This window comes from Filicampus tigris, chromosome 1 (assembly GCF_054856515.1).
Source record: "Filicampus tigris isolate MCC_2025a chromosome 1, RoL_Ftig_1.0, whole genome shotgun sequence".
NCBI lineage: Eukaryota > Metazoa > Chordata > Actinopteri > Syngnathiformes > Syngnathidae > Filicampus > Filicampus tigris.
This window is the reverse complement of record NC_141217.1, coordinates 29,663,974-29,677,412: the sequence shown is the minus strand read 5'-3', so window position 1 is coordinate 29,677,412 and position 13,439 is coordinate 29,663,974. Positions and strand designations below refer to the sequence as shown.

The 13,439-nt window shown below is 43.3% G+C and overlaps 1 protein-coding gene across 1 annotated transcript; it reads right to left on the bottom strand.

The window, feature by feature from the left end:
* Positions 1-1,863: 1,863 nt before the first annotated feature.
* On the bottom strand, positions 1,864-12,773 carry LOC147153494 (YTH domain-containing family protein 1-like). The gene is made up of 6 exons (XM_086030934.1): positions 12,223-12,773; positions 10,486-10,510; positions 9,596-9,675; positions 7,874-9,514; positions 4,518-4,562; positions 1,864-4,414 (listed from the first exon to the last, which is right to left on the bottom strand). The coding sequence occupies exons 1-6, from the start codon at positions 12,247-12,249 to the stop codon at positions 4,388-4,390; spliced, it is 1,845 nt and encodes a 614-aa protein (XP_085887060.1). The 5' UTR covers positions 12,250-12,773; the 3' UTR covers positions 1,864-4,387.
* Between the last annotated feature and the right edge of the window lie 666 nt (positions 12,774-13,439).

Below are 13,439 nucleotides of genomic sequence, written 5' to 3'. Positions count from 1 at the left end.
GCGGGCTGTAAATCGGCTTTCGGATTGCTTACGTGTATACGTTCGTGCGTGCGAGCGCCAGATTGGAATGCCAAATCGGCTTTCGAAATGTGCGTGTGTCACTCTGATGTGCGCGCGTGCTTCTGCACCCTCCTTTTGGCGGGCAGAAGCTGCATGGACGAGGTCGGTTCGAGGCTGACGTCCACCCCTTTTCCATTTTTCCAAACGGGTGGTGGTGTTTTCGCCTTCTAAGAATTGGTTGTCACTCTGCGTGTTCACAGCGGACCTTGATTTAATGTCCAAACAATTAAGGCACGCGGTGAATGCCAAGAGAGGAATCGACATGGCTTCGTATGTTGTACGTGTCAAGGAGGTTTACGCTCCCCCACTTTGACCTCTTTCAACTTGCAGTGTGAGTGGGGTTGGGGGTTGTCGGTGTGTTGTCACTTCGTGCGCGGTGCATGTTGCTTTGCCGTTCGAGCGGTGCAATGCGTACGTGCAGTTGTTGTTTCCGAATGAGGTCACTGCGTCGCCGCTAATGTTGCCTTTGGACGTCGTTGGCATCAAAGTTTTCCGCAGGGAAGAAGGTTCTATTGAAGAGGTGCTGCTTCGTGCAAAACGTATTATTGCTTCCAACCCTTAACTTTTGGAGTCTTCGTTAATCGCCCCGTAGCCTCGAAAATATTACAGCCAATTCTTAGCTCCATGTTGCACATTTCCAATGTGCAAGTAGTAGGCCAGCAGCAGCTCAGCACACTGTTTCTTCTGTGTGGCCCCAGAGCTCAGGCAGGCCTTCCTTCTACACGAGCTTGAAGGGATTCAACGTGACGACTGCAGTGGTAAAGACCCGTGGAGTCGGTGCAGAGAAAACCGAAGTCCGTGAGCGCCATCTAGTGGCTTCTTTTTGTCAGTGCACACAAGATGGGATTCGAGATTCACTTCAAGTAGTCTTGACGTTTATTCTGAGGCAGAGTTGATCAAGAATGGTCCGACGTCGAGTGTACGACTTGCCCGTGTTTTGAAATACTATACTTTTCCAATTGTACACTTTTTTTTTAAATGGTTAATGTGTTATTTGGCAAAATCTTTCCAATGTTAGTATAGTGAGCGATTAAGCTATCAATACGTTTAATCTTAATAACGGGAAGAATATTTCAAATCAATCCAAGTACAACTTGTTTATTCCTGTTCCTGTCTGATCCTTTGCAATTATTTGACGAATAAAGTCTTGAGCTGCACCGAATATTCTGTATGTTGTTATTTGTGCATAAAAACGACGAGTGTATATTTCAATGACGTGAGGAAAATGTCAGATGTGAAAACTTGGGATGTTTCATGTCATTGCTAGGGTTTTGAAAGCAAATTAAAAAAAAAAAAAATCCGGGAAAATGCATTTGTTCAATATCATTGAATAAAACAAAAACGTCGTCATACGTCTATTTTTACGTAGTGTTGCGGTCGTTTAGCACCACGGATAGCTCCACGAAAGGCTCACTCTTGACAACAGAACGGGAGAATCTTGATCAGTAAAATATGACCATGAATGTGAATCTTATCACAGAGAAAGATTAATTATCCTATTTAGCAACTACCGTCAAAGAAACAACCCCCCCCCCCCCCCCCCCCACCACCACCACCACACACACACACACACACGCGCACACGGCAATTACTCTAATGGTCGATGAAAACTCACGCCTTAGTCATCGTGAAAGGTGTGTTTAAAACATTGCACGTTTTGGGACCTCACCCATGGTCCATTTGCATTTCGCAGTTGCATTTTCATCAAAGAACATCCATTAGCAAGACGAGGCTAGACAATAGATACTGAGGTAACTCGAGGATAAGGCTACTCGACACACAAATCATGAGATCAAGAGCAAATCGTTTAGAATGGACAGTTTATTAAGGCTTGATTTCTCCTATCAAGAAAAATAACAAGATACATCTGTTGAACAATATTTCCACTACTACTGTGGTCATTTCATAATTGTCATTCATCTCTGAGATAGACCCGTTCATGGCTAATCACACTCCTCTGCTGTTTACCGTTAACGTGCACGTCAATCCTGTACTACATCAACACAAGCACATAACAACCTCAGTGATTACAACCGCCCCCGCCGCCCACCCTAACCAAGAATCCCCCCAGGATCCCCGTAAAAACTAAAACAACACCCCTCACCTTTCCCACCACTCGAATGGAGACAAGCAAAGATGCGAAGGCCGTTCTTTATGCAGCTCGGTCAAGCAACATGGCGACAGGGGGGTGGCAAGAGGTCATTTCCCATGGAAACCAGACTTGACAGGCAGATAAAATTATGTTGTAGCGTCACAAGTCCACAACACACACACGAGAATAAAGTGACTAATTTCATAATCTAAAAGCAACATTTTCAAATCGGGGATAAGGTCTAGCAACGCAGTGTGAATGACGAGCGCGATCGCGTCTGTGCTTTACAGTAGAACTCAAGGCAAACATTTTCTTTGCAATATATGCGCCTATGCGCCCCACTAGTCCAAACACGGTCTTCTGATCAATCTTGTGTTTGAGGAATAAGAATCAAGCACACGAAGCCATCCGTTTTCGACACTCTCAGGGGGCATTTGTCGATTAAATTGACGTCAAAGCGCCCTGGGATTGGATTGCGAACGTCACGTGAACATACACCGAAAACAGATGAGCCGTGATATTTGCAATGCAAGCACGAGGGCATTTCGACATCAACTTTAGTCAACAGCAGATGGCGGTACAAGACCAAATGGACAAGAACGTGTGGATTCAACTGCTTAATTTGAGTTCCTCAAACGCAATTTTAATAAGAATTCTGTGTTTAGACTTGTGATGGCACATATAACATTTTGCTGCAAAGCAAATATTTTAGTTCCGCTTTAAGGCAAAAATCCATTTGGAGCCATCAATGAATGGAGTTTTATTTGGACATCAGTCTAAACACAAATGAGAAATGAAGTGTTTGGGATTCACTTCAGGTGTGGATGGCTCACGGCCGCAAGAAGTGACTGTTGTACATTTTTGATCACTAGCCTACTGAACAGCACACTGGCCATGTTCGAGTTTGACATGCACAGGCTCACATTCACACTCACACATACACAAGCACGCACGCACATGCACGTAGTTTTGGTGACTTGGTATTTAGGTTTTGTCATCAGAATAGATGTATTACGTGTTGCATTCACAATTTCAGGCTCTCAACCAAATGAACAAAAAGACCACAAAAAAAAACACTTCATTCAGTTTCCCCCCTTTCTTTCTTGATAGTAAAGCAGTTACAGTTATTATTAGGTTATACATTTTAGGCTTTCTCCATGAATATATAGGCTCCTACGTTAAAGCTTAGCATGACGATCAACATGAGACTTGGCAAACTTCAGGGTCGGGGAGGGGCTAAAAAATACAGGAGGATTAAGACAGAATGGTGACAAACAGGGCAAGCCCTCCCCCTGACTTCTTGGAGCAAAACACAAAGCAACAAAACATAATTTTGATTGTAAAAATGGAAAAAGGTGGATGCAGCACGAGCAACAAAGCACCCCTGGAGATAAAAAGAACACAAAGCAGAGATCCAAAGGATGTGGACAGTACAATTTTATGTTTTTCGTATGTTTGTTTGTTAAAAGGACGATCCGTGGTTCTGTTGTTTTTTTTTTTTTTTTTAGTTCGTTCACAGAACCCTCCTCTGAAATGTCTCGAGTCTTGTGTGATGTCACACGATCCCTGATTTTTCCAGCAATGTTAGCAGTTCTATTAGTGGGGAGGGAAAAAGCAACAACATTAAGGCTCCAGAAAACAAACAAATACCGGTAAGATGTCAGTAGTACACAAAAAATAGAGATTTTATCAATGTGAATGAAAATTAAATCATTGAAGTTTTATTATCACACTGTTCCTAGTTGCTTTTAGGATGCTCCAATCGTGTTGGCACAGACCTCTACAACTTGACAATGCTGCCCCCACGAGGACAATTTAGGGGTAAAACCTGGCCAAAGAAGAGAAAGTACGGAAATATAAAGTGTCAGATTTATTCTGGGGATGCTGTCAAACACTGATGCAGCTGAGGAGATCAAACAAGAGGAGACAGTGAGCGCAGGAAACAACTCAACCAGTCTGGCGAGATGTTAAGAAAATATATATTTTTAAACAACATTGAATTTATAGTGGGTGGAGGTAATTCATATAAAACACAAAATCAACTCAATCCCTGCACAAGAAGTGTTGCGTGTGGGGTAGACGGAACATGGGCAAAAGGGACAGCAAATTCATTGATGGCAGAAAATTCCCAGAATTGAAGAAAACACAAAGGATTTTTTTTTGCATTTCATATCTTCTGTGTCTTAAATCAATCGTGTCCTAGTGTAACTTGACTAAGCCAAAAATAAACGTCCTTTATTGTTTATTCCTGTTTTGGCGCTCCTGTTAGGGCAAAAATGACAAACAACAAAAACACAAAGTGACATTAGTTTCAATATATATAAATGCAAATGACCCTAAGAGTAGAGCAAAAATGTTGCCTGACCTGATCCAAGCGAGAGCGGCTCTGAATCTGACCAGGTTCAAACGTCTACGGGAAGGAATAAAAAGGGAAATGAGCGGAAACGGCAACCAAAATATTACTTTGATTTCAAAGATACGCTTGTGCTCAAAACAACAGCAGTCCAACATGACGAACCAGATCAATCACTTTTGCTAGAAGTTACAATGGCACCTTTCACCAACGAGCATCCCCACTTACAAGGTTTGCCAGATACGAGCCGTCAATCAGCCCATTTTTTGCTTTGCCTTGTGAGGGCAAACTTGAAATGAGAGCGCTGATTGGTGGCGAGTAACTCAACTCACTTGATCACAAGTGGATGTTTGGCAGATATAAATGATGAATATTCTTCAAAAAGAGGCTTCAAACTATATATTACCACTCTCAGGTCAGGCTAGGGTCATATTGTTTTGTGTAAGCGTTCATATTACAATCATAAATACGACCTCAGTCTGTCTGGTGTGTGAACGTGCGTTGCCAAAGTGACCCGCATGTGCAGAAGAAGAAACGTCATTCATGACGTAGTGTTTACCGAAGTAAATGTGGTACAAAGTGTCGGGGCATTTCTACAGTGGAGCGATTCGGTAGGAGGTAGAAATATAGTATTTGGTGGAAATTATGAGGAGAGGCTTTTCGATCTCATTTCATGGAGACGTCACTAAAGATGACGTCACGTCATAACCGCGTGTAAAAAATGAACCGATCTGATCCCTGGCTGAATTACTACCATTACCATGAATGTCCACTTTTAGACTTCATGTTTCAAGTAGGATTAAATTAAAGTCAAATATAAAGTCAATACTGTTATTCGAAATAACTTTGCAGATTCGATCTCCCCGCTGCCAGCACTCTCCCTCCGCCCATACGTAGTGCATCTTGGGCTCCGGATGTCAATTAAAAAAAAAAAAAAAAAATCTGATACAGGTCATATATACACATGGGCATAAAAGAAAATCCAATCTGGGTCGCATTCGCCTACGGTGTGAACCTAGACATAGTCTCTGCTATCTTAAAGCAACAGTGTCATATGTCAGTTTTTGTTGATTATGGCGGCGTCATGTGGACAAAAGCGGTAGTGTTTTGACAAGTCAACCACACTTCCCATGCGTGCCAGCGCATAGTGTTGTGAAATCCTGAGCTCTCACTGGCCTGCAAATTGGACTGAATTATATTTCTATTTCCAGTGGCTGTGTGAAAGATGAATAGCGATGAGGTAATGAATATAATTTGTTCAAACAATACTTTTGTTTTTTTGTTTGTTTTGGGGCTTCTGCCATGACACCAGTAATAGCGCGTAGACTTTCAAATCGACTTCCGTCCTTATAGCTAAAGGAGGAAGTGAGTATGCCGTAAAGCAATTCAGGACATTTGTATTTTTTTTTTGGTGTGCCAGTGTTGCTCCCATCCTCCTCAAAGTTGCTTAGCGCCAGTAAAAATGATACAGACCCCCTCAGGGCATGGTAAAAGTCTCATTCAACTACTTGTAAGTCAATGTTTTATCAGAAGAGTTGTGAAAAAATGTTATTAAGGTCAAATTCTTGCCCAGTGCTGCTTTAACGTGTACCTGTGGTGCTCAGAAGGAAAAATATGTATGGTTTATCAAGAAAATGTTATCCAAATATATTTTGTTTACACTGGTTGTATTAAAGCAAGTTTATATTAGCTAGCGGGACCTTTCTGGCCAAGACACCATAGCAGCGAATGCGTGCAGACATCATTGATCCTTCTTGGCCTGGTGGAAGAGGAGCTGTGACGGAGCTTTGTTGTAAGGAGGGTCTGGACTGCCATTGGCTGCCGCAGGCAGAACCTGCTCGCACAGGATTCTGATGTATGAAAAAGCTTTCATGGCGGAATTCAAAGTGTGATTAAAAAAAAAAAAGTGAAAAAACAACAATAAGCATTAATTGGTTGTTAAAAACAAATGCCGAATGAGTATTTCCAGAATCGAGTCACATCACAAACTCACACACGCCTCACATCTATGTTTGACGTATGTAACTGGGAGAAGCGCATGCTGCATTTGAGAACAAAACACGGAACTGATAGTGTGTGTGTGACAAGATTTAGCCAGATATCTCCACCCCCATTCAATGTCAGGCGACACAAATTTTGGCATCGCATTACATTCTTCGGCATCGTACAAATTAGATGAAACTTCGTCTGCATGTTCCCTAAAGCCCTCAAAATTATTTGTGATAGGTCGATATAAATATGCCAGCTAGTTTTCAACACTTTTTGCGCCGTCAAACATGAGTATCCCGCCGTGCGTGTGATGAACATGGAAATACTGAATGAAAATAATCAAATTGAAAACAAGGCGCCAGAGGACATGGAAAACATCTTTAACAAGCCAGACCTAATTTTTCTGAGAGGAGTGCAAAACAGACCGGAGCGACGTGATCACACGAAAATGGCCTCACGAAAAATGGTGGAAACGAGTCAGTTGTCACATACCTAATATATATGTGTATATGTGTGTGTATATATATATATATATATATATATATATATATATATATATATATTATAGATATTAGATATATATCTAATATATATATATATATATATATATATCTAATATATATATATATATATATATATATATATATATATACATATATATATATATATATATATATATATATATACATATATATATACATATATATATATATAATATCTTTTTTTTTTTTTTAAGCTTTGTGCATGTATCCTCACATTCAGAACTGGCATAGCTGTGACCATGAATGTGTACTTGCCTTTATAGGCCTGACCTGTTGAGAGACGCAGAAGTGAGCAAATGAGGACGTCCAGTTGCTGTTAACTGGCTTTACCGTCAGCCACTGTGAGTGCAGAGCAGGAGTGTCAAACTCATTTTTTTGTCGGGGGCCACAAAAAAGGGCCGTTACAACTGTGAAGTGTGAACCCATATAAAAAGTATGATCGCCGTATATGATCACATTTACTCAACAAATTGATGGATAGCTAGTTTTGAAATTAGACGCAGGTAAGTAAATGTTCAATTATTTAAGGGGAGGATTGGTGACAAATAACACATTGCAGCATCTCAGTGTTGTTAAAAGTGAAAACAATTAGCAAGAAATGTGAAGTTGACGCACATGATTTGCCTTCGCGGGCCACATAAAATTAGGTTGCGGGCCGGATCTGGCTCCCGGGCCTTGACAGTATGTGCATTTCTCCCTAAAACGATGTCTTGCCAAACCCTTGAGAATAAAATTATTAGATGGATTTTAAAATTTAGTCACGCTTTTAAACACCCTGCCGTTATTTCAAACAAACGTCATCTCAAAAATGTTGGATTGTGAGGCAAATGCACCCACCTTGCGCACCTCCTCCTCTTCTTCCTGTCTCTTCTCATAGTGAGAGAAGTCATCAAAGATGGAGGTGGTGTGTTTGTAGGTGGTGATAATCTTGAGCACCTGCTTGGCCTTCTCCAGAGGAACCTCCTGCGTGTCGCGGGAGTTGGTCACCGGCTTGTTGTCGTTGTTCTCCAGGCGGATGTGACGCAGCTGGCTATTAGGCACGTCCTTAACAAACAACCAGTCTACGTCAAACTTGCCCTTCCACTTGTCCTGTGCCCAAACACCGGCACTGGTGCCGTAGTCCACTGGCGAACGCATCTCGGCCACGCCGCAAAAATGGCCGCTGCCATTGACGCTGAAGAGCAGATATACGGGGCCTTTGCCGTTCATGGCACGGAAGGCCGAGTCCAGTCGCTTGTTGCCGTGCTCCGTGCTGCACCAGATGGAGTACTTGATGGAGCGATGGATATCGTCCTCGGAGTAGCTTTTAATGATGAACACGCGCCCGTTCTTCAGGTTCCATTCAAAGTCCTTGGGGTTATAACTGTGGGAAGCACGAAGCTTGTCCAGCACCGGGTGGGACTCGCCACCAGGTCCCTGGCTGGCACAAGCTTGGGGGCCGCAGTTTGCGCTACCGAGCATACCCATCATCCCGCCACAGTCGTGGCCAGGAACTCCCTGCCCGTAGACTTGGTTGCGGTTGCGTGGGGCCACCCAACGGGTTTGGGCCTGCGGGGGCTGGGTGTGGTTTTGGTAGGGCTGAGTGGGTGGTGGGTGGTGCTGGTGGTGGGGCGGTTGGTGCTGTAAGGCCATGGGCTGCATCTGAGGCTGCACCAGAGAGGGGGGAGGGGGTGGCTGCATGGGGGCTTGATGGGGCATGGCATGAGGCAAACCGTGAGGCTGCTGCTGCTGCTGCTGCAGAGTGGCCATGGCCACTTTGGTCACAGGTCCCTTTTCCCAAGTGCCAATGTTCAAGTTGTGTTTGATGGGCGGCGGGGGCAGAGCCCCCCCCGGGCTAGTCAGCCCCGGCTTCACCTTAGCTTTCAGCTGCTGCGGCTTGGCGGGCTTGCTGGCGATGGCTGCCCAGGAAGTGGGTTTGGGTGGGGGCATTCCGATGGGCGTGGCTCCGTTCCCCGTGGCTGCTACGGCGGCTCCACCAATCACAGAGCCCACAGCCTTGACGGCGGACGCCTGGCCGGTGACATCCCCCCCGATCTTCAAACCCACCATGCCCTGCTCGAGACTGTTCATACCGGGGGCTTTGTTGAGCGTGTCACTGTGAAAGCCCGTCTGACCGTCAGGCACAATAGTGCCCCCGAGAGAGCTGGGCGGGTAGCTGTAGCTGCCGCCGTAGGCTGAGCTTTGAGTCTGCTGGCCCTGGGAGCCGCTCGTCCCCCAAGCGGAAAAGGTCGTGTTTTCGGGGAAAAAATTGAACCTGTGAGGGTAAATGCTGCTTCCCAGGCCGCCTGGCTGGCCAAACACCGTGTCCGGCAGGAAATGATGGTCGCCATTGCTCAAAGGTCCGTAGGGGGTGAGGTATGGAATTGGAGGATCCCCGCCTGTGGACCAAGGAGCCTCATTGAGTGGGTACGGAAAGCCGATGGAGGGAGCGTAGTAACTGGACAGGTAAGGATCGGTGATGGACTGGTAACTGTTGTTCTTGATGCACGACGTGAGCAGAGAAGCAACATTAGCACATATTATGTTTTATTTGTTCTATTCTTATGGAATGGGGTTTACCTGAGTTGATTGACCAGTGAGGTATGGCTCAAAGTCATTGTCATGGACTGTCTCCTTCTGATGCAGCGAACCATTTTGCACTGTAACAAAACAACCTTTGTTAATACATGTTTGGATAACAAAAGGTGTTTGTTTTTTTTCAAAGGGCACAATCCTCAGACACAAAATTAAAAAGTTAAACTTTGCAACTTAAACCATCATTCCTGACATGTTTATAAATGAGGGAGCAACTTAAATTGATGGTGATACTTTGGCCTTAAATTTTTTAGCTGTAAATCTTTAGTGCCTTTTAAAATGGAACCAAAACTATACCCTATGCACTGTACATATTTTAAATGCATTAAAATGACATAAGTGTGTGTGTGTGTGTGTGTGTGTGTACGTGCGTGTGTGTGCGTGCATGCGCGTGTGTACATTGACCAATCTCATTTGCAATCCACCTTTGTGAAAGTCTTTTGGAGTGCAGTATAGTCAACCAACTACGGCAACTGTGAATTCACAGATTTTTTTTCAATATTTCTTGTTTTTCTGGAGTTGTTTTTCTGGAATTTGCCCCCGTTTTTCACATATAGTCAATGTTTATCTTTGTTATTTTTAAGAATTTGTGGGGGTTTGATTGCACCCCACCACTCACCCCCCCAACCCCCACCCCACCCTCAACGCATTTCAATGGGTGTCAATTATACGCAAGTTTTCAACATTCACAGACCAACCCGGTCCCGATCCCCCAGGAACAGCAAAGTTCAACTGTATGCCATAATGAGCATTAATTTTAAAAGCAAACTTTTTTAAAACAATTTTTTTGGGGCCGCACTCATTTATGTTGAATACCATTTGCTTTAAATGCAACACACAGGTACCGGTTCTAAAGTGAAGACAATACAACTCACCTTTAGAAGCTTGTCCCTTTGATCGCTGGAGTCACATAAGAACAAGAGGAGGGGGGGGACAAAGTAGAAAAGTTATCTGTACATAGTGTGAGCTTGTACCCTTTAACTATACCAGTGATTCCCAACCAAACACTGTACCGCGGGATGAGTGTGCAGTTAAAGATCATCGGGTGTGTTGTTGGAAATGATCCAGCTTACTATCCCAGCAATGCATAGTGACAGGCAGAACAATTAAATGTTTTTCCACTAGAGGGCAAATGCAAAGTACAATTACTGTACCCTGTATATCTTGCCTGTTGCCATTCATATGCCGCCATAATAACTTTGTGACCTAACCAAATAGGCTCAGATTTCATACTACATCAATTCATGAGTAAATTAAAACAAGATCATCATTATTTCAGTACAGTATGTATACAGTATTTGTTGCAACATTTTTCTGGAGTGTTGTACCGTCTGATGTTTGTAATGTAAAATATGTGCCTTTGCTTAACAAAGGTTGGGAAACACCGAACTATCCATACACATTAAGGTTGCACTGATACCAATATTAGCATCGACACCCATGTCGATACGGTATGTCTGTAAATGCTCCGATTTTATGACACCGATACCACGTCATTAACCTTACACAATAACTTCCAAGTAGGAGAAATGTCTGCCATGTCGAAATACTTTCAGGCAGGGGTCTCAAACTTGCGGCCCAGGGGCCATTTGCAGCCCGCAGAATGATATTTTGCAACCTGCTACTGTTATGCTGAGTCATTGCCATGTTATTTTTTTAAATTTTTTTTTAAAAAATCACTTATGGGCTAACATTGCTTAGGCTCATGACAACTTCTAACAAAACATAATTCTGAAGTGACACCAAGTGGAAGGAAACGATATCCTGTCACCCAATCATGTTTTTTCGGACTTCACTGAAGAAAACGTTTGGCAGTGAGAACAGCCAATTTCAAGAAAAACATAAGACCGAAATTTCATGTAATACAAGTTAACGACTTATTTATTTCATGTTGAGTTTTTTATTCTCATCTTAATTCATTTTTAGATATTTATTGTAGCATTCCATCTTAGTCCTGGGTTTTTTCCCCGGGTAATATTTCTTTATTCCTGTACATCTTAACATGCTGTTTCCCCACATAGTATCACAAAATAATTTTTTTCTCGTAAGATAATGACTTCATTTATGTACAATTTCCCGTTCCGTGTTTATTCTCGGAAAATTGCTGCTTTTGTCTCGTAAAAGTACGCCCATAAGAATACAACTGCTGTCTCGTTTCTGATCAATATTTAGGCCTACTCCACTTCTGTATGTTGATGTTGGTTATTCTAGTGGTAGTCAGAGAGCCGAGTATGTTGTTTGGGGTGCTCTTGGGTGTCCAAAGTTTGAGTAGCACTGTGCTACATCATGACTGAAACGCTGCGATTTAGCAATGTTCTACTGGTTAGCTTTAGCGTTTCGGGAAGTCACTGGTGGCATACTGATAGTGTGTCGGGACTTTTACTCATTGGCACGCAAACGCGTATGTATCAATCGCCTTAGCGTGTACAACAACGCCATTTCCCTTGGATTCAAGTTACGTGAACGCTTCCAACTTGCTCGTGATGTCCAGCGCTGACAAGGAGCAGGCAGCCACCACTAGCCCACCATAGCCGCGTCGGTCGGTGTCGATAAAGTTAGCAGGCGGCTAGCTGGCCAGCTTTCCACAGGCGAAGCGATTTGGCGTGTCCTACCTGAGGGTCAATGCTTGTGGCAGACATAATTCATGAAGCAAGTCCCTGGATTCTCTCAGAGCCCGGCCCGCTGACTGGATTTCAAGATCCGTGATGTGGGGAAGCGAGTTAGCAGCTGCCAGGCTGTACTTGCCACTTCTTGCTGCCTGTTAGCAGTGTGGCTAGCAGTGCCGCTTAGCGCCGCGCTAGTAGCTCAGCTGTGGTGCTCCTTTTCCGCTGTGCGCCTTTCCTCAACTTGCACGCTTGTCCCCCTCCCAAAAGAAGTCCTTCTGGGAGTTTTCAAGTTCCGGCAATGAGTCACAGAGGGGTTCTCCTGCCGCGGCAAGGTCTATGGTCGTCCCTTTTTTACTTTTTACGATTTTATTCCAGAGAGCGAGAGATACCCCTTGTGTTATGTTAAAGCCCAGTACAGTACACGACTTCCCCAATGGCTGCTCATCTCCACTCCATCCGGGCTTCGAAGCCTTTAGAGCCACACACACGGTTGCACTTCCCCTCGCCCGCGCTGGGGGCGAAAGTTTCCTCATCAAGTTGACATTTTTGGCGAGCCCCCTACATCGCAGACGCTACGTTCCATACCACCCCCGCAATAAGTGAAATCCGCGATATAGAAATAGCCTATTTCATGCACCCTAGGCATGATGGTTCCCTTTTGATAATATCTATGTCCGAGTATGGTGTTGGGGGGTGGGGCGTTACTCATCAGGAATATAGTAAAATAGTTAAAATTGTTTGTTGTAATCTTGATAATTTTTCACTTATTGGAAATTACAGAATTCCAATTCTAATTAATCAACCTTGATTACTTAACCTTATGATTAGAATGTTTAAATGTGTATATAGAATTATTTTAGTACATCACAATACATACCGTACATCCATCCATCCATTATCCAAACCGCTTATCCTCACAAGGTTCGCAAGCTTGCTGGAGCCTATCCACAGCTCATACACTGACAATAAATCAATCAACCAATTATTCAAGGTTTTTTTTGCTCCTGTGATATTTCTTGTGGTGTATTCCGTCTTTAGTCTCGGATAATTGTTTCTATTTTTCTCGTAATATGTTGACTATATGATTGTATAATTTGAAGTTGTTGTTTTTTTCCCACTGTAAAATCTGTACTATATTTTTGGAAAACTGTCTTTTTTTTCATGAAATTTTACAACTTTAGGAATACAACTACCGTCTCGTTTTTGATAAACATTTAGGTCTA

What these genes read in the sequence shown, in the direction of transcription:
- LOC147153494 (XM_086030934.1), bottom strand. Translation starts at nt 12,249, where the DNA reads ATGTCTGCCACAAGCATTGACCCTCAG. An exon ending in AAAGGGACAAGCTTCTAAAG is followed by an intron (nt 9,676 to 10,485) that starts GTGAGTTGTATT and finishes GTTTTGTTACAG; the next exon opens with TGCAAAATGGTTCGCTGCAT. An exon ending in AAGAGGAGGAGGTGCGCAAG is followed by an intron (nt 4,563 to 7,873) that starts GTGGGTGCATTT and finishes TCCTTCCCGTAG; the next exon opens with ACGTTTGAACCTGGTCAGAT.